The sequence below is a fragment of the Mytilus galloprovincialis genome, chromosome 5 (genome assembly GCF_965363235.1).
Source record: "Mytilus galloprovincialis chromosome 5, xbMytGall1.hap1.1, whole genome shotgun sequence".
In the NCBI taxonomy this organism is placed as follows: domain Eukaryota; kingdom Metazoa; phylum Mollusca; class Bivalvia; order Mytilida; family Mytilidae; genus Mytilus; species Mytilus galloprovincialis.
The window spans coordinates 22,712,651-22,734,700 of record NC_134842.1 but is presented as its reverse complement, the minus strand read 5'-3'; the positions used below and the strand labels follow the sequence as shown (position 1 = coordinate 22,734,700).

Below are 22,050 nucleotides of genomic sequence, written 5' to 3'. Positions count from 1 at the left end.
ACTCGATGTTTGTAGAACAAATAACGAAATATTTGAAATAAATAGTAAATACATGGAAATGACGAATTCTGTACTTATATTCTGAATATATTAACTTTATATCATCAGAACTTATATAAATAACCAACTTTATATCATCAGAACTTATATAAATTACCATGCAGAGCATTCATAATTATTTAAGCCAGGAAATAAAAAGTATTCTCTTCTTATGAGACACTCGTAAATTATTATGACACGTCTCTAAATATTGTAAAATTGTGCAATTAATGTCAGAAAAATGACTCCTCCACCAAGAACATAAGTATCCTAAGACTAAGGATTATACCGCTAAATTGGTTGATAATATTTTGTCAGGAAATTTCACCTTAATGTCACAATTATTCATATCCTAAAACAAAAACATTTATTAGTATTCTAATCTAACGTTTTCTTACTTCCGCCATTGTCATATATTATAAGTACATACTGTACTGTAGTCACTATTATTTGGTTTTGCAAAAACTAGAAAAACTTTTGATTGAAGATTAATAATAAGGCTTCTAGACGGGTTGTAGTGTGTCATTATCTGACTTATTTAGAGATGTAAATTCTTAATTTATAATGTTTTAAAAAGCAATTAATAATAGGCTGAAGAGATCGAAATAAAAAAAAATAAAGCAAAGGCTTAAAACTCAATTCAAGCGCCTTTATGAATTGAGACAACAAGACGGACTGTAGTGTGTCATGATCTGACTGATTTAGAGATGTGAATTTTATATATATAATGTTATAACAATAAATAATAATAGGATGAAGAGATCGAAATAAAATTTAAAAAAAGCAAAGACGTAAAATTAAATTCAATCGCCTTAATAAATTTTTTCAAAAATCATATTTTTAGACGAATGGAAAATTGCTTGATCCATACAAAAAGTGCAAACGTATCCAAACAAAAGTTCTATTAATTTTGTTTAGGATACATATTTTATTATAACCAAAAAAATTAATCAGTAAAAATCAAGTTTTGTAAAAAGATAAACACAAACAAGTCCTTTATTTTAAGTGTTTGAATTATTTGAATGATAACTTTTTCAATCTGCTGTAAAGTGTATTGTATATAGAATCAAATTCTCGATTGTATTCCCAATTTTACTACCGAAAAGAATTGAAAACAAAAACAAAAAAAGACAACATTTAAAACAGGAAAGCATAAGAAACAAACCAAATATATGAACCCTTCTGCCAAAATAAATAGTCTGATAAAAAGTTATAAATATTTGAAATTGATTTCATGTTTTTTCTTTAGAATCATATTCTTAATTCTATTCTCAATTTTGATGTCGAAAAGAGATGGAAAAATATAAAACTACAACAGGAAAGCACAAGAAACAACCGAAATATAAGAACTCTTCTGCCAAAATAAGTAGCCTGATAAAAAGTTATAAATATTTCAAATAAAGATATCATGTTTATTAATTAATTAACATAAATGTGTCAAAATTTTAAATTGCCTGTATGTCTAGGTTTACTGTTAAATTTGACTGCTATAGCAGTAGTATCCCATGGTGCGATTACACTTGACGTATAATCAAGAAATAATATCTAATTATCATAATTATACATTATTTATCTCACAATTAAATTTGTCACATACTTATAAAATATCCTCCAAAATTCATTAGTCCTTTATTTTTGCTGGATAATTGAAAAGTTTGTCGGAACTCCGTCGCCATCTTACTTACGATGGTGTTAGACATTTTGAACAGGAACATATCAGTTTGTTAATTTCTCCTAACAAACTGTTAATCCGACTGTACAAATTACATGTAATATCCCAGATAGAACAAACTGACATCTGCAATACATATTCTTTAATTTAGTGTCATCCTGATTTTAAATGGGAATCATGTCTCCACATTGCAGAAAATTGTCTCAACTTTGGTGTAAACTTCAAGTGTCAACCATCGAACCACTCCGTCAAAATTTCATGAAGTAATATGGCGTAAACGTCCGTAATTCCATAGATGTTCGGAATTACTCTACCGTTACGGACCAAGGTTACCTCGATTCAATACTGGATGTGCGACAGACCTATAGTATAATTGTTAAGTGAAGCTCAAAACAATTTTTTTAAACTAGTAATTTGTATCTTTTATGTTGTAAAGGACTGTATAATTGCATATAATATATAAATATGTGAACCGCATACATAGTTGTTTACAAATAGGCTACTTTTGTAAAGGTTAAGAATCCATAGAATATGATGATACTTTTCATAACAAAAGTTGAAATAAATAATCTTTATAGACAGGATGAAAATGAATACTCTGTTACACAAAATCCTGGAAAATTGCGTTCCATGAAGGAGAATATGTCATGTGACTGCACACTTATTTTGATTTAACATTTATACATTAGCGTAAATACTTATACACGTATTCTGATATCAGCACAAACTAGATCTTATTTGCTCAAATAATGAAAAGTAAATCATTTCGATTTTACTTTCAAATTGCAAGAATTCTGTAATCCAATGCGACCTTATTTGGTGATACTGCGTTAAACCTCTATATACCAATCTCTCATTCTTAACTAATAACAGATTTTGCCGGGTATTGTGTATTTTGAAGCATTTTGGTTACGGGACAAAATAAATTTTTAAAGTCATAGTGATTTAAAACACTGCAAGACAACCCCCCCCCCCCCAAACAGAAAAGTATAAGATTGCAAATGAGACACTTCTCCCAACGGAGACCAAATGCCATAAAAGTTGTCAACTATAGGTTATCAAACAGTCTTCATAAATAAGCAAAACCTATACCGCCCAGTAAGCTATATAGGACACCGAAATGACAAATTCAAAACAAAACAGATATATAACGGCATAATGTGTGTTCAAAGTAACTTGTATGTTATATTGAGTATAAACCATGGAATTCACATTGTAGCACTGTCCTCACTATTTTTCTTGGTTTTTTTTTTTTTGTTTGTCGCTAATATGAAAGGAATGAAAATAGGTCTTCTTATGCTTTTGTCTGTTACGAGCTTTTATATTATTGTTTTTCATTTATGATGTCTATGACAAGAAAGATGATTTCTGTTCTAATTTTGGTGTTTCCATTGCAGTTAGCAATTTTCGAGTCCAATGGTTTCAAACAATTTCGAAGACCAAGGTTTCAAAATTGAAACGTGAATTTGTGAGACTATATTTGTGTGGATTATAAAGTTTTAAAGCCATAAAGTCCATAAAACAATCCCAAGACAACATCTGCCTTATATCTGATCGGTTGTCTTGCAACAGTTAGGGTAACATAAAACAATAATTGTCCTATCATCCACACGGAACCCGTCATAATACATACAATATAAAAACTCATGTGTCGGTGTATCACGCAAACACTAAACAAAAGAACCATTTCTGATAGAGTACCAATCATTGTTTTCTCTTGGAAAGTTGTAATACATACTCGATTTACCTGCAATTAGCACCTGAAAACTTCATCAATAATGCAGAATTTTAACAGCTAAATACCGTAAAAAATTAGAATTACGCGGTATTGCATAGAATGTACAGCGTATGTTGTCTGGAAAGGTGATATTACCATTATCATCCCGGGTGATATTTCAATGAAAAACAATATTGCCTTCCCTCGCGAGTATGGATCAATCCGTCTGTCTGATAATCCATGGAGAATTAGTTCAGTCTGGTTAATTAGTAATTAATGAGTAATAGGTACACTTTTATAACGTTGACAATATTGAATTGCCAGATCGTATACCAGTTTATCAGAACGCAACACAAAGATCTGTGGCGTTTGTTTAGATAAACGGCGGCATGTTACTGAATTGCGAGTTTCTTCCCGATAAATTGGATATAAACATTAGATTAAGATGTGTACATATTATTTTAGATGACAATAAAGTTATAGGATATACCAATTAGGTCTGATTATCGATGGTCACTTAAGGTAGATGTTATTTCAACGGGTTCTTCATTTACCAAGGATCTCATCAATGCTGTTGTTAACTTTTAGATATTATATAATGTTTATCCACAACCACCTTTTAAGGATTCTTTTTAACAATATTATACTCTAATTCATCAATAAGAGGACACTTCAATTGAGTTCAGCAAATAGATGCTTCAAAAAGGTCCGTATTTTACCAAAAGAAACCGAGAAGGAATTTTTAGAAGCTTCAACATATAGAAAATATCTGCATTGACACTAATAAATACTAATAAGTTAAACGTCAGTTTCCAAATCTTTCTTGCTTTGCTGGTTTTCGAAAGAAGTGCTTTCTAAGTAAATGGAACAATTTCTTATGTTTCAAGAATGATGCAGCCAGCATTTTATTTCGAGGGATTTTCCAAATTCTGTTTACCTTCTGACAGTTTTGCTATCAAATAAAATGCAGTTGCACAATATTCGAACATTCCTGAAATTTCTATTTGTTCTGCAATTCACTTTTCACTTTTATTACTTAATTAACTAAACGTTATAGAACAATAATTCGACAAGAAAAATACTACACCTTTCATGCAATATATGTTTGTTAACAATAAATTCGGCGATAAAGTTGAAATAGATTGCATTCCACATATGTTTCAAAATCTATATGTTTGTCATTGTATCAACAAAACCATCCGTCGCCTCCCGTCCGGTACCGATTTATTATTAAGCACCGACATTTACTACTGTTTTAGCACCGATTGTGTGCATTTTAAAAGCTTTATTTTAAGCATCTCACCTTAAACTGTCATTCCTTAATTATTCTTTACTTTTAATTGATATTTCATAAACATAACGGGAAAAGAAAGGTTCATAAATCACAGTTTTTTAAAATAGAGTTGAATGTAGCCCTTAAGATTTAGCTGACAATGTATAAGTGTATTTATTTCTATTTACAACTGCCTGCCATTTTTTATAGTCATTTTCTGTTTGCCTTTCACCATACTATAGACACTCTTTCCAAGCATCATAAATTATCGGAAAAGAAAGACAATCGCTATTCACTATTCGATATATTCCGATAATGAATATGAATTTCATATAATGTTTATTTTGCAAACAGGAAAAAGTTATTAGATTAACTGAATATTACATTTATTATTACAATTATTATTAAGCAAAAAAATAAAATGTTATACTGTCTTCCGAGTGCCCAACACGTGCTCCTGAATAACCATTAACATGTGCCATGAGACCAATACTGGACTCAACATCTAATTTGTTTTCATATAAACACATGGAGTCGTATTAAGATCTTTGTATAACGTTTGATTCCAATGCAACTTAATCCAGTTATCCCTACTATAAGTGATGTTTAGTTATAAAAAATAAATCATGTATCGTTAAATGTTCTGCTGTTCCGGTTACCTTTTGCTCAGATACTGCTTGGTTCAGCTGTAACTTCATGCTGGTTGCGCTTGTGTTTGTATGTTTACATGGTGATACAGACAGTCTTGGAAATGGTACAGAATTGTCTTCGTCTTTGATATCGATGGCATTGCAATATAAAACCAAGTAAATGTACACAAACTTTCATTTAATTTATTTGAATTAAGGATGCAACAAGAACATTTTTTAAAAGGTTTTTGTTAAATAGATATTTCCGTTTTCTATCTCGGTCTGCATACTTGTTTTGCATGGATGTAAACTCTGTTGGTTCTTTAATTCGTGTTGATTTTAATCCTAGCTCTTGGTGCTTTTTTGTCCATGAAATAATTTGACGTTGGTAGTAGGTTTTTCGACATCTCTGTTTATTTATTTCCACCTTGTCTTCATTTTTTTGGGATTCAGAGCATGACTCACTCTAACGAACCACTGAATAATCACACATATATAGTTATTGTTCTTGTTTTGAAAAACAAGCAAATTCAATTTATCAATTGATGTGTTAATCGATTAATAAATTTGTTTTGATTGTTTAGTGTTCAGTGGCAAGTATTTCATGTTTTCATGAAGATGGGGAAGATTATTAAACTTATTACGTATACATGCATCAACATAATTCGTTAGCTTTTAGTCGTGTATTTCAGTCCACAATTAAAAATATTTTGATTTGCCCAAACCCTACCCAAAGGTTGAGACAGTGGGTAGGTAGGTAGGCATTTTTTTTTTTCTTTTTTTTTTTTTAAAGAAATTGAAGTATCAGGTGTTTATTAGTCTTCATGCCTATGTGATTAAAAAAAAAACTTCTTCAAATCAGGACAATAAAAGAATTTTAGTAGGCAGATTTTTTCATGGTAGGTAGGGTTTGGGCAAACAAACCTATTCTTTTTTATGGCCTCAACATGTCAAACAGTTTTAAGGCAGTTTTAAAAACAGAAAAACACAACAACTTTGGTCTGGTTTCTAGCAGGTCTCTTCATTGAAATTCGAATGATATTATATTCTACACCCAATTTCCAAATAAGTAGCGAAGCAATATAAAATTTAATATTCTATTTACTCGAACATATCGTTTAGTTAAATGAAAATCAGTGAAATTATTCATTCAGCCGATATTTAACGGCGCCGTACAGATTGGCATGAGACTATATATGGATAGCTGGCTAAAATACATAACAATGAATGGTTACACCTAATACTGATGTGGTGTATTTATTTATTAAGCCTATACACTTCAGAAGGCTTTTATTATTGTTAACTTTTGTTTTATTGATTGGCTTAAAGATCAAGATATATAAGTAACACTTTATCAAAAAATTTAAATAAAATCCGATTATAATTAATTTAAGGGTAAAATTCCCACCTTCAATGTTTTTATAAACAAATTGTTGGTTTTTATATTTTAAAGGCGGTGCTTAATATTAATTTTTTAATATCAAACTATAGCAAATCTTTGTGTGAAATTTTTGTTTATTGTAAATTTCTATTAAACATGACTATATCAACAATAGGTTACAATTTCTGTATTTTCAATTTCAACTAATATTACAATGTTGCTGAAAAATGCTACTCTTATGTGAACACTCTAAATTTGTTACAGCATAAAAACGGTTACAAACAATCATGACAGACAGAAAGGTACAAAAAGGCATCGACTTAGACTGACAGAATAGTAGAAAAAATCAGTTGAAATGTAAAAAGATATTTGTAGAAATTTCCCGAAAAAGATGTGCTTATGTTAACACAAAATTTACCATTGTAGCAAAAAAATAATTTTGTTTTTTAATCTTCCTATATTTTATAACGATTCATTTAATTAATGCCGTATTTTTATACTATAAAATAACCATATATCTATATACTACATTTATACGTATAAAAATTTCATATAAAACTTTCATTTTATTAAAAGAAATAGTTCAAATTCTATTTCAAATAATTTCAACAGATGCAAGTCCTTCCGTACTATCCTAAACGTAAAATGTGTGTGTATATTTTACCACACAAAAACATACTTGTAATAAAATAATATTTATCCGTGAGCATTTCACTGTAACGGGAGATCAAATAGGCGGAGCTTAAGGCCTGTAAATCACAGCTCGCTTGACGTATTAACACATCATTGTTGAAACATTTTACTATGCTGGCGACAAGCTGACGGGCCACCCTTGTAACAGATGAACCACTCAAATCCAAGGATTTCATTGGTTAATTATATCTCCATTTACCAATCATAATTTAGCAAACATATCACTTTAATGACTAACAAATAATATGCCTCGGCTAGTTTGATAACACACAATCTGGCGATTTTCTCTATAATGGACTTAGATTTTTCATGGACATTTTAAATCATAAAAGTTAATGTTTTTAATTGTGAAATGACAAATTAGTGAAATTTATCCGAAACGTTGCTTTAAAACATTCTGTTGACATACAAATTCAATGATTTATCAAGGTTCCAATCCAGAAATGACTATGGCTTATAATCCGTTTATATTCCACAGACCTACCGATTATGGATCTCTACTGCAACAACATTATCTACCATCCGTACAGCATTCTGGACTGCCAGCATCTTTGTTTCCAAAGTTACAACAGAGTATGGCCAGGTCTGCTCTGTCCCCCGGAGACTTACTACACCCTCTGTATCAGCGACCAATTAGGAGTCTAGAACCTCCAGAATCGGAAGTCCAAGATGACCCAAAAGTCGAATTGGAAGGAAAGGATCTCTGGGAACAGTTTCATAAACTTGGAACCGAAATGGTCATTACAAAGTCTGGAAGGTAAATATATAAACAATATTTACTTGATTTTTTGTTTTTGATCAAAATCAGTTATTATTTTAATTTATAGATATTTAACACATTACAATGTACGACTTATATAGTACATTTGTCTTATTAAATGCTAAGTTTATTATTAAGAGTCGAAGAAGTTTCTATAAGAAAATATTGTAAATATTTACTTTCATATTTTAGCCTTAAGAACTTGAGACTGTGGTTTGTGGTCTATTTATCAGTTTACATGTTCTACTGAAAACGCATGGAAGTAACTAAACCTATAAATAAGTATCTTTCTCCATTTTTCAAAATTGTACGAAATTATTGTTATTATTTGGAAAATTGTTTACTCTAATATTTATAATTGCGCATGCATGTAAAGCTTCAATCTAGTTTCTGATTATAAATGAATTAACTTCCGGAATAACAAAACATAAGTAAATATTTACTTTATTCTGTAACGATTAGTTCACAGCTACGTTTTCGTATATGTTATATTTTTTTGCCTGTGAAAAAATACAAAATATTTTGAAAAGAAAATGAAAAAAATTATTCGCAGAAAATGATAACATAATAGAATAAAACGCATTAAATAAATTGTGTCTGCTCAAATATTAAAATATTTTACAACAATTAAATATATTTTGTACGTCCCTCTAATTACTATATATAAAACAATATTTATTTCATTGACTTGTTATAAGAAAATAGTATGAAAAATATTTTCTTTTTATATAAACAAGAAAATGGAAAATAAATTATATATAGATGTATTTTTTTTAGAAGAGTTAAAGATATTTGACAAAGAAAACATGAAATGCATTGCTAACACATACTTTGTCATACTCTTTGTTGATATTGAACAATTCTTTATAATTTAGAAAAAATGCAATTAATATATTCTCATATTTATTATGAAAAATACACCATGGTACAGATATTCATTTAATGTAATTTTAACCACATGTTTAACTAGCGTTGCCTCCAGAATTGTCCGTTTTCCGTCAGATTTCCCCAGCCCTTTACTAATTACCCTTGTCATTCGATATTAGCCGTATTTGTACCAGATGATATAATAAAAAATCCCCAGATCTAGTAAATTTTAATTCAATTAACTAGAAACTATATCCACTATCAGTACCTTAGTCCATATAGGCTTAGTGTCATACTGGGTCTATCTACATTTTGTGTCCCTGTAATCAGCATTTCACAGCATCATTGGTGAAACTTACATCACTTATTAAGGGGGTATATTAGGTTTATTAGAATTAAATTAAATCCATTCGACAGGCAAACAAATCTTAGTTACAGCCTTCGAGTAAATTATCCCGCGTAGTATGATATGAAATTAATATTTTAAGTACTAGCGCAAATAGACAAAATTTATTTAGATAAATTTTCTAGTTGACGCTAATGAATTTAATACGAGTGATAATTTCTTAATCTGATAACTCCGGAAAAGGTGCATTAAATAAATTAATTCTGATTGGAAATGCATGTTATGCAGATATATATGTAAACATGTAATGAACCTGGCAGTGGGAAAAATAAATAGTGTAGTGTTATTGACTGATTATAACAGTAATCGTGTCGGTGTTGATACTTGAGTATCACTGTACAATTTATGACACCGGTACAAATATTTATTATTAGTACATGTGGTCTGTGGTGTGCATCAAAACATGAATTGTTGCAACACATTTATTCGTTAAATATTTCAATGTAAACAAGAGAAATTCTCCTCTGGTTTCAATTTTACTGCAAGATCTTTCACACATTGCATTTGAAATGAAACGAAAAATGTATACCCAGGTTGAATAACTGCAAGATAATTAAAAGCATTAAATTGATAACATGTACAAAAAAAAAAACGTGTACATTTTTTTCACCAAAATTTTGAATTTAGTGTTTTGTCAATACACTGTATCCTAAATCATCTTTACTTGATTAGAAATCTAAATAAAATTATCCCATTTCTCCATTTTTACAAACACTTAGAAAAAAGTACAAAAATTGTGTGCTTTAATTAATTTAAAGAGAAACACATTAATCTAGATAAAAGCAAAGTAATGCACCGGTATTTCCGTCCATTGAAGATGACATCCTATAGCAAAAAGATGGTCGACCAATGTATTCCATCAACACAAACAATAACTTTACCAAAAACAAACACCCTGCAAGTCAACTGTTTACAAATGTTTATCGCCTCAATAAAATTCATGCATATTGTATCTTGTGTTCAGGTCAAAGGTTGACATTGTTCAAAGATATCGTTGACAAAATACAATTTACCCGACACAGGAGTTTTTGCTACTGGAAGAAAAAGTCTGAAAGGTCCACAAGTTCAGTTTAAACCTTCAGATATTTTCTTATGCGTGCATTTACATTTATTTGTAAACAGATATTTATCTTACGGAACATTTTGTTTAGCCTGAATGAAAGATATGTTTTTCTAACGCAATCTATTGTTAAAATTACTTGCATATTTTGTGTTAATGTGGGAATTATCTATTGTAAACAGAAGAAAAAAACAGTTTTTCGAACCTGGGTATCATTGATATTTAGATAATAAGGAATATAAGATTAAATTCTATTTATACCTAAAATTACTACTATTTTCAAACTAAGTAAGTCAGAAATTATTACATCATAAAAAAAATTTAAACCGAATATTTCAATGATAATCTTTTGATTTTAGGAGAATGTTTCCTCCTTGCAAAGTTAGAGTTTCTGGTTTAGACAAACGTGCAAAATACATATTGTTGATGGACTTGGTTGCCGTTGATGATTGTCGATATAAATTCCACAATAGTCGGTGGATGGTCGCAGGAAAAGCAGATCCGGAAATGCCCAAGCGGATGTACATCCACCCGGACTCTCCCGCCACTGGAGAACAATGGATGCAGAAAGTCGTTAACTTCCACAAACTAAAATTGTCAAACAACATTTCCGACAAAAGTGGTTTTGTAAGTACGGCAAGTATTACCCCCAAATCAAAATCAGGTGCTCTTGATGACGTCATTAACGTAAAACATCACAGGACACAAGAAAAGCCTTTTAAGATAGGTAGTCATAATACAGAGTTTCTGCATATCAAAATATTTTTGAATGAACATATTTGTCCTGTGATGTAGTTAATTGGTGTCCTATGGAAAACTTGTATTAGTATATATTTATATTTATCAATCAATTGGACAGATGTTTTTAAACGAAATAAGGTGCGAAAAGGTGAACACGTTACTTGTCATTTCAACTGTGATCAAAATTGGGTGTTAATGAGACTGTTTTCATTTGATCAAATACGATTTTACGCTGTTTGTTATAAGACACAATATTAGGAAGAATTCCAACTGATACAGCAAGTCTATTCACACTTTGCCTGCTGTGACATCAGACTTCTTCATTAGAAACCGTAACCTAATTTATCGAATTTTTGTGTGAAAAGAGCATATGGTCATCAACTTTTACAGTTTTCTCATCCTCGTTGGTACTATACCTGTGATCATTTTCACCTCCAGATAAATGTGTCAAATTTGATTTGGCGGCTCATTTTATCTTTTTAATTACGAACAAGTACTTTTGATTTTTATGTAATAAAATTGTTACGGATGATACATCCTCCGGAAAAATTGGTGTAAAAACATAAGATCTGCTAGATAAACACACATGTTCCTCTTTGTTTTATTTCAATTTTCGTTTCTATCTCGATTCCGATCAAATTAAAAATAAAGAACTTTTACACTTCTGTTAAAACATTTTTACACCCTGCTTTACAATATTTGGACCTAAAATGATAAAATCATAGTATTTCAGAACATTTCTTTGAACAAAAATTATTCATAACACCTAATAATAATAGATCGATTGAATATTATTGTAAAAACTTGTAAAGCGCTATCTCGGCACAATCTATTCTCTTTACGCGTAACCTAATTTGTACAAATACATTTTACAACTATGTTTACGTTAGAATGCTTTGATTTTAAAACACCGAATAGGTTTAAACATAAGCACCAAATTATAAGAGAACGATCTATAGCACTGGTGTTATTGTTCACTAGATCGACCAAAAATAAAACTATTTCAGATGAAATAAAATCTGTACTTGTGACATTTATGGTCTTGCCACACTCATTACTTAAGTAAAATTTCATTCGGAAGATGAAGTTGGACCTCGGTATAGCCTCGTAACGTATTTCGTAGGTTGTTTCATGATAAAGACAAAACCATTACTAATCAATAGTAACTTTATGATTTATATTGCAAACCATCGCTTTTTCACAAGTCTATGATTAGTCTGACGTTGTTTGCTGAAAAAATCTATGAGGGTCATTAAGGGGAAAGCATCGAAAATGCATTAAATAACTATGACTTCTAAATTATTTCATTATTGAATTTATTATTTATTGAAAACGTGTTGTACGTATATTTTCTGATATTCCTAAAATTGGAAGTCGATTCTATAGATAGCTACCCCTCCGGTATCAACAACAAAACTCATGTGTAAAAGCCGATGACATGTTTTAAGCTATTGACCTGTAGGCTCGTACAATATTTTTCATATCTTATGAATAGGAAATAGAAAATTTTAATTTCTGGTCATACGAGTACATATTTTAGTGCTGATAATTGTCAGAAAATCTCTTGATAAAGTTATGACTATTGATACGGTCATCAAAAATTCTGAATAGAAAATTACAGGCCTTTTTATAATTAAACAGTGAAGGAACATGGTGTGATATAAAGAGGGACTGAAATTATACACCTTAATACGATCCTTAATTGTAGGGTGCGTTCGGAAAAACGTCCAAATATCTCTATTAACCCTCAGTTCAAACAGGATCACATTTCTGTTTAAACATTTGACTTGTCTTTTGCGTTCATTGGTCACTACACTAACTCACCTTTTTAAAGGATAATAGATATTATAATAATCCATATATCTTTCTTTGTGGACATTTGATGATTTGATATTATTTTGTTTGAATTCTTGTGGATTATTTTTATTGAGGAAACTTTAAAATGGTCTTAAATATGTCAAAATAAACACTCGAACCGGACTGATAAATTATTTAGAAGTAACAAATTAATCTCCTTCTCTTTAAATTGTCCCTATCAATTCTAAATTCAAAATATTCTGAAATCTTTCAGTTGTGTAAATTTTGATCAGTTTCTTCAAATCCTTAAGGACCATGCCTGAAAACACAAGAGAACGCATTTAACTTTGCCGACTTTGAGGTTTTTGAAACAAAAGAAGTTTTTCCAACCTCTCTTTGAAATAAGGCTGATCATGTTTAATGTTCTCATTAACAACAATTATCAGTAATGAATTACCAATGTTACATGTTACAATTTAATATCGTGAACAATTGATAGACAAGAATTGAATTTTATTATCAATATTGGACACTAACAAATGAAATAATGTAATCTATCCATGAATTAGCAACAGTCATCTATCTAAAATTTGGTCAAAATCTGACAAGGAACACACTTTTCCCTTTATTTACATTGCATAATCAAATACAAGTTATTACTAAGCCATTATATTTAATGTTGTAAATGATATAGAGGCTAATAAATTATATATACTTGTTTTTACAAGCGTAATAATATAGTACATGTCCAAATTTGTCGCCGATTTGTCGGATGACCAACACTGTGTGGTTGTCTAATAACTTCTGACGAAGAAACTAATCAAGTCTGTAGTTGTTTTTATCTATATAGTAAAATTATGAGGAAATTAAAAGGGGTATTTTGGAATGAAGAAAAAGATGTCAATTTTTACATCCTTTACAATATTGATGAAAATTCAAAAATTGTTTTTACTGGATTTTGAAACTTCTAATAGTAAACCTCATAGATCGTTTAGAAAAAAGTTATAAAAATTTATCAGCTAATATTGCAGCTTAAGGTGGTACCTAACTCTACAGGGATATAAATCACCTAAACGTTTTAATTACGTTGTGTTGTTAAGGGAATATTAAGCTTCTCAATGATCAAAATTAGTGTCTGTCAAACTGCTATATAAACAGTGTAATTTTTCTGATAAAATGGTTGGTTCAAATTTTTTGAAATTTTTACATTTTTTTCAAATGGTCAAAGTAAACACTTTGTTAAAATTTTGTCAAAATTAAACGAGCCAAATTAATCTTAGTGAAAGTGTTGGGTACCACCTTAAACTGATCATAAAGTTAGTTTATTGATGTTTATTGATAGATAATTTGCATTTTACTAATATTTTTTGTTAAATAATTAAATACATTTACAGACCAGTGTAGAGAAAACCTCACACCCAGATTGTATTGACTAAGTGGCAAAGTTGCTATCGCATTGACTTATACCGCACAACTCCTTTTATTCATATCTGATCTTTAAAACATTTATAGTTGCAATTTTCATCACTTTATATATCAGAATTAAAGGATTTAATTTCAAAATTAGCAATCATTCAAAGAAATTTGACATTTTCACTATGAATAATTAAGATAAAAAGTTTGTAATAATCTCCAATCAAATTTCACAATAAAAGACGAAATTCACGCGATTTTAAACCGATAAATTAAACATTATAGTGTAAATAATTTGTTATGCAATTATTGAACAAAACCTTTTTCACACTGTGTAGCAAGAGAAATAGAAAGCTAGCACCCGAAAGGATGGATATTGTGTTGCGTCACAAATATGGCGCCAGCTTTGATAGAAATTGTCGCTAATTTTCTCTATCTTGATCCAATCTCTAGCTGTATTTTGTCATGGATTTTCTAGCTATTGTTTAGATGAACAATTTTTTTTTCTCTGAGGGTACTGTCAGTTAAGATTATTTAACGTTTTCATTGATATTTAGCAAGTCATGCAAATGATTTTAAAATTCTTAACATGAAACCATAATAAAGTTAATGAATTATTAAACGAAAACATGATTAAGAATCAGGAAAATCATAAATAATCAATAAATAAGATTTGAGGACTGTTATTTTTTTTTAAATAAATACTTTGAAATATATAGATACTTTGGGTTTCAGATTATTAAAACAAATGATGAAAGTACTTAAATATCATATATAATATTTTTAAAAGGCATATACGAAATACACATGTTAAAAAGGACCCAGACAAATGTAACAGTCTATCAGAAACACAGAAAATTGACACCAAACGTGTTAGGGGAAGTCATTATTATTGAAGTAACAAAATTCTATTTGTAATTACTTGAGATATGATTTATAATAATGTAATATACTTGATAGACAGTACTTAAAATAATGGTACAAGCATCAAGGGTTATGTTTTTCTCCGATACATTTTGTAATAAATTCATAGATGGCATACTTGCATCTTAAATCAAGCTCTTACGAAGTTGGGACCTCCTCAAACACGGCAACTAAATATACAAGGCATGTCGAAAAGCACACTTTAACCAGGCCTACGTGAATTACATTATTCATGCTTTTGAAATTGTTTTGGGGTCTTGTCATTTTGTTTTTTTGACTGTGTTTGTCTTTTTGTCAATATGTCAGAGTTATGAATTTATATTATTAAAAAAACTTAATATGGCTGGGTTGTTATTGCAGGTATGTATTATAGCAACAGCACTCTACAAAGTTTACATATAATCTTTCTGAAATACATATTTCCCTTACAACAATTTTAATTTTCAACTTTTTCGTTATACAGACAATCTTGAACTCCATGCACAAGTACCAGCCTCGATTTCACTTGGTCAGAGCCAACGACATTCTGAAGTTACCATACTCAGCTTTCCGAACGTATGTCTTCAAAGAAACGGAATTCATAGCTGTTACAGCCTACCAAAATGAAAAGATTACTCAACTGAAGATAAATCATAACCCATTTGCCAAAGGATTCAGAGATACTGGTGGCGGGAAAAGGGAGAAAAAGTAAGTGGTCTTTGTAAATATGTTTGTGAGAGAGAGAGATAGTCATATTTATTCATGACAGAAGGACCAGAAAGCAGTCTATACAGAGAGAGAGAAAGTTAATTTTTGTTTGGATGTTTTCTTTTTAGTTCTCATTAGAGTATTTTTAGAATTACTAATATTTCTTGCAACGACAAGCTTGTTTAGTTCTCATTGGTATATATTGGACTGTTTGGAGTTTATTGCTTTTGACTTTTCATTCTTTCAAAATCCAACATTAATGGAATACTTTTAATTCTTTTTTCAATGTAGCTTTAAGGTCATTATTCTTTTTTCTTTTGGCACGGTGCTCACGATACACGTTTCTTTCTTACTTTTAAGTTTATTGCTTTAATTCCCCTCTCAAATTCCTTAAGCTCTCTTCTTTCCCCTAAAATATAAACATGAAATACTTTTCAATAAATCAGTTGGTTTTATCGAATACCTTTTTAAACTAAAATTCACTTTCTTTATTAAAAAATTAAATTAATGTATCTGTTCTTTCCTGTTTCATAAAATTGATAAAGCTTCGTGTAATAATGATCTATTATTAATAATTAATTGTTTTTCACTTTTATTCCATACCAATTTGATAGTTATGACATCGAAACCAGTTTACACAAGTACAGCAACACTATGCCATAAAATCTTCATTATTTGTTTGCAAAAATGGATTTTTATGAAGAGAAATTGGCACTCAAATTTCTTGATAAGTTAATGTAACTAATTAATATCCTCTCAAATTATTTAATTTGCTTGTCAAATACATCACTTGAAAACAAAACTGTATTTTGTGTTTGGTGATTTTTTTTCAATATTTGAGATGACTATGACTAATAATATCTATTCAGGTTTAACGTGTGAAATCCTAAATGAATGAAATTGTAAATCATATAGGGATTTAGTTTTTGATTTGTTTTTATTCACATTTTTAATATTAAAGCTTCTGTCGTTCATTTGATAATAACTATTTTTTACCAAGTTGTAGTTTTGTCAAATTTAGACGTTATTTGTAGACTTATTTGGTCACATAATTGTGGGGTTCTTTATAATCATTTATAACCAGACTTAACTATCGTTTGGTCCAATTTCTTATTTGAAGCCAAATTTATGTAATGTCGGATAGACGAAATATATGAAAGCATATTTTATTATTGTGACATGTGTTTTATGATATTAAACAATATACCAATAATCGGTTGTTATTACACATATCAACACCCGGCCCTTTGGACCTATAAGTCATACATTAAAAAAAAAATCATTTAACAGCGAAAAAATACGCATTTAAACTTGATAGTTCCTATTCAGAAGTTTTGTTTCTCTTATTAAACACAATATAACCATTTAAACAAAATCAAAAAAATATTTTTGAAATTTTCAATAATGTGCTCTCAGTGTGCACTCGATTACTCACGTAAAAAAAGTCAGGATAAAATATCATAAATCGTGTTGTGTATTAGACATTTTGAGTAATGGTCGTAGTAGAAGTTAGATTAAAGCTGGCGTTAATGTATATGGATTGAAGATAACACTTTGCTTAAGTATTTCATGAATGAAAGTAAACTCTTCTGGAGGATCATTAATATGGTCCAAACAAATACCTCTAACATACTTAGCACATAGTACCGTCACCTACCATTAGATATTCATCTAAAATAAAGTGAAAACTTTGTGTTTGTTTGATAAAGGATTAACAAAAGTCTATCTCTTTATTGTGGAAGGATGTGTCTATATTTATATGTATGTAGCGCCATTCGGGGTGACAGACTCTATATGTGTTTATTGTAGGCTCTTGAGGCATTCCGACGTTGCTAAGACTTTCAATTTTGTAGTCGCGCCACGAGTCTGTACCATAAAGATGTAGCTTGTGTTATTTTAAGTATAGATTCGTTTATCATATTAAAGTTGTTTATAAATTCTTTAAACGTTTTTTAATTATTCAAAACTTATAACGAGTTTAATTACTTTTCAGGCGAATGCTTCTTCACTCTACAAGCCAACATCACGTGGACACTTCTCACACCGCAGACGACACTCATAGTGAGGAAGATGACAACGAAGACGCTGACATCTGCGTCGATGATGACGTCGAGGAAAAAATGGAGGAGAAAGAGACATCAACTTGTTTGCAAACTTTACCACAAGGTATGCGTTTACACTGGATTTACTCTCTCTTTTAATTGTGTAAACAATAAGGCGGGGATATAAATTATCATTCGGCGCCTTCTTATATAAAACAAGCTAGTAATATTCTTTAAATAAACACTTGAACCGTAGACGAAAGTACTTGAGTGAAAATGTTGACACTATCTAAAAGATGAAGTGAACAACTTTTTTCTCAACTAGGCTTGTCATATTGACAGCAGAAATCCCAAGAAACGTTGAATTAGTTCTGATTTTCTACATTTAACTCAAACAAATAACGAAGTACTAGACCAATTAAACATTCGTTTTCTATTAAATATTAAATTGATGAAGAATAACTTTTAAATTGAAGAGGAATAATTTATTTGTAACCAAGCACCCATTTAAAACTTCATTTCAATTAAACTGTAAGGTGTTTTGCTTTAAATTATTTATTTATAAAAGAAATTAATTTTAATTTTGATGTGTATGCCACAAAAGGTGGTAGATGAAAGCATTAAAATGATAAATGTCAACCTTTTAAAAGCCTATTAAATGATTCAACACTTCACACAATAGTAAATCATGCTAGTTTAACACCCTACTTTATAATATATCCACCCCTTTCTTTGTCGCATTCCTATCAATATTTTACCGTTTTATCATTAATTTGCCGTGAAAATTGCCTCGTCAAGTTGTTATCTTTATAATATATTATCAATCCTACGACTTGTGTGGCGATATAATTATACTAGATGAATACATTTTTTGACAATATCTAGTTATGACTGTCATAGTCTCCACACTTACTGACAAGACGATACTATCGTCCGATTCTTATCGTCTTCCTCAACATGGTTACACACACTTTGGATTTACATAGTACCAAGATGTCTACAAATATCTTGTACGTTCTTGTCTGGTCTTCAGCGTCTGACGTGAGCTCTTACAAGCCTCCTAATACATAATACTTAAAAACGCTCAACTGATGCCAGGCTGGCTCGCCAAAGATGCTGTATCTTTCAGTTTGTTTATTTGATTGATATGTAGATTAGGCATTTACATGTTTGAAAAAAGATGGAACTATCGTTTGTTGCACTTATCAACATTTATAACATGATTTTTTGTCTCTCTTTAACTTTATGGCGCGCTTTTCACCTAAGAACATTGGTATCATTTAACCCATTATTTAAAAGATACAGTTCAGTTTCTTATCTTTGTTTGACTTTTTGAAGACGACTTACAACAAATAGGCATAGTGGTCAGAGTTTTTCTTTACAAAGTTATCGAACGTTAACGTATTATCCCTGATAAAAGGCTTAACTTTAGAACACTGTGGTATTGAGTAAAGTGGTTCGAATCAAAACTCTGACAATCCTTTAATCGGTGATAATTAGGATTCAATGTATACAAGTTCTATACAAACTTTGCTGTTCATTTTATAAATCTTGCAGTCGTGTTCCTTTATCATAAACCAAACACGGTAAACCCCTGTTTTTCCGGAACCTACTAACAATGAAGGTGCTAGTTTTAACGATGAACGATCGAAGCTTATGTAATCTAATTTATAAATTGACTTTCTCTATCATATCACTTGCAAGCTTTTGACATTAGTTAACACCCGGCTTCGAAATAGGCATTTAAAAGTTTAATGTATATAGATACTATAGATAAAGGCATTTGAATATCAGAGAAGTTTACATTTGTAATGAAGTGTCTTTGAGAATATCTTAACAAATGTGATTAGAGGCGACTAGAATGATTAAATGCTTTAATTTGATGTTTATACATTAAATAGAATCCAAACAGCCAACATATTTTGAGATTAATCAAGTTTTTGACAAAAATGTTTATGTATGAACTTACTGACGTCTGTTTATAACTGTACATTTATTTGTGCAAATATAAAAAGATACTTGCAAATCTTTTGACACATTCTTTTCTTTTATATAGATACAATGGTAAAGGAAATGACAAAAGCCCCTGAAACTGAAACTCACCAAGAATTGGAACTTAAAGACCAAGCACAAGTACAAACTGAACACATTGAATTGAGAACTTCAGAAAGTGAAGGGGAGTCTGACGCTGGTCAAGGAGAAATGTGTAAAAACAAAACACCCGTTACAAAGGCTCTATATAGACCACACGAATTAGTTGATCATGGACGAGAAAATCCATCGGTTTCAAGAACAGTATCGCCATCAATGAGTGTGGAAAGAACAAGTAAATCCATAATAAGTGACAATTCAGAAACAGACTCAAAAATAGATTCTCCAACAAAGAGTAGATCACCAGACAGTCCCGTTGTATCACGGCATCATGGATCAAGTCATAATTTTCTGTCTAAAGATTTTTCTAGTCCCCCAAATGTGACAATAGTGCAACCATCAGCTTCTCATTCAATGTTTCCGTTCTTCTATCCATATTCGTCTTCATCATCCGGAATGCCGTACTCGCTTAGTCCGATGTTGTTACCAGGAAACCCTTCTTTACCACCAGGTTTACAGCTGCCGTTTATTCCTACCTCTAGACATTCAGAAATGGGTCATTTGTCACCAAGTCATTCGCATGCGCATGCTCTGTCTACACTTAATCAGCTGACATTACAAAATCACATGTTATCACAAAGTTATTCTAGTCTTAATTCTGAACTAAATGGAGGAGGTGCTTTATCTCCAAATCAAGTATCAAACACAACAGTGGGACCTATCTTTCCTTCACGCACTAGTCCAAGATACTCACCGTATTCATTACAGTCATCAAAAACATTTATACCTAGTACATCACCCATTTCCGGTTCCGGAAGTCAACTGAGAAATGAGGCAGAAGGAAGTGGTATTAGTCGACCATCGCCTATTCGACCACGCAGTCCTCTAGGACATCGTATGCCCTATCAAGGAATGTCTAGTTCTTCAAATCCTAATAATGAACTAAGACACATGGAACGAATGCTTAATGTACTGGACAGAAAAAGAATGGATTCACATGAACGATCAATGGCCGATGTTCATTAAGCTTTACATTTTGAATTGTCTATTATATTACAGTATTGTTATCAAACACTTTCGTTTGGTTTATATCGTTTTCTGGTCAAATTAAAAATCATTTAACTACTTTAAAAATTATTCAGAAACAAAATCAAACATGCAAATAAATTAACAGTGCTACATGTTCAGTTTCTGTTGCATACCTGCAGGTGCCCGAATTTAGTGCTAGTTTGATTGAAAATCCAATTTTATGATATAGGTAATCATATTTCGCAATTACATACGTGTATAATTTATTATTCAGGTTCCTTTATAATTTTAATTTAAGATTTTCAAGTTTGAAAGAAAATCGAAAATAACGATCAGGATGTGCTATGTTACTAAGGTGAAAACCTTTTTTCTCTAGTCATTTTACGCAAATTATTAAATGTTTTCTTTAGCAATATCTGGTCATTCATTATATACAATAACATATTTCTGTCTTCATTCAGTTTACAGGTACATTTTTTTTCTGCAAGTTTTAATCATATTCTTGGAAAATATTTCCTTTCAAACAACAAAAAGATGAGAATTAAATGTTGTGCAAAATATTAATGTTTAATCCAGACTATCTCAATGTGGAAAAAAATAAGAAATAGGAAAAAAAGAAATGTATATGTGTAAAATTATTTATTATGATGTTGTGATAATTGTTATTATGTTTGTATTTCTGCATTATGATAATCAAAACAGAGAAACAAATAAAATATTAAAATTATAGAATATAGTTTTTATACCCCCGCTTTAAAAAAGGGGGGTATACTGTTTTACCTCTGTCTGTCCTTCCGTCAGTCCGTCAGTCAGTCCGTCCGTCCCATGA

General features: G+C 30.4%; 1 protein-coding gene across 2 annotated transcripts; it reads left to right on the top strand.

Moving 5' to 3' along the window:
- The first annotated feature begins 7,669 nt into the window (after positions 1-7,669).
- On the top strand, positions 7,670-21,687 carry LOC143075421 (uncharacterized). 2 transcript variants are annotated; one of them, XM_076250815.1, is made up of 5 exons: positions 7,670-8,161; positions 10,857-11,124; positions 15,836-16,059; positions 18,053-18,225; positions 20,158-21,687. In XM_076250815.1, exons 1-5 carry the CDS (start codon positions 7,821-7,823, stop codon positions 21,216-21,218), a joined length of 2,067 nt encoding a protein of 688 aa, XP_076106930.1. In that variant the 5' UTR covers positions 7,670-7,820; the 3' UTR covers positions 21,219-21,687. The 2 variants fall into 2 exon arrangements, with proteins under 2 accessions (XP_076106930.1, XP_076106929.1); XM_076250814.1 differs by having other exon boundaries at positions 10,857-11,133.
- Positions 21,688-22,050: the final 363 nt, after the last annotated feature.

Excerpts from the sequence above, each read along its gene's own strand:
- LOC143075421 (XM_076250814.1), top strand. The coding sequence starts at position 7,821 with ATGATTTATCAAGGTTCCAATCCAGAAATGACTATGGCTTATAATCCG. Across the intron at positions 11,134-15,835 it reads AAAGTGGTTTTGTAAGTACG|ACAATCTTGAACTCCATGCA; the intron begins GCAAGTATTACC and ends TTCGTTATACAG. Across the intron at positions 16,060-18,052 it reads GGCGGGAAAAGGGAGAAAAA|GCGAATGCTTCTTCACTCTA; the intron begins GTAAGTGGTCTT and ends ATTACTTTTCAG.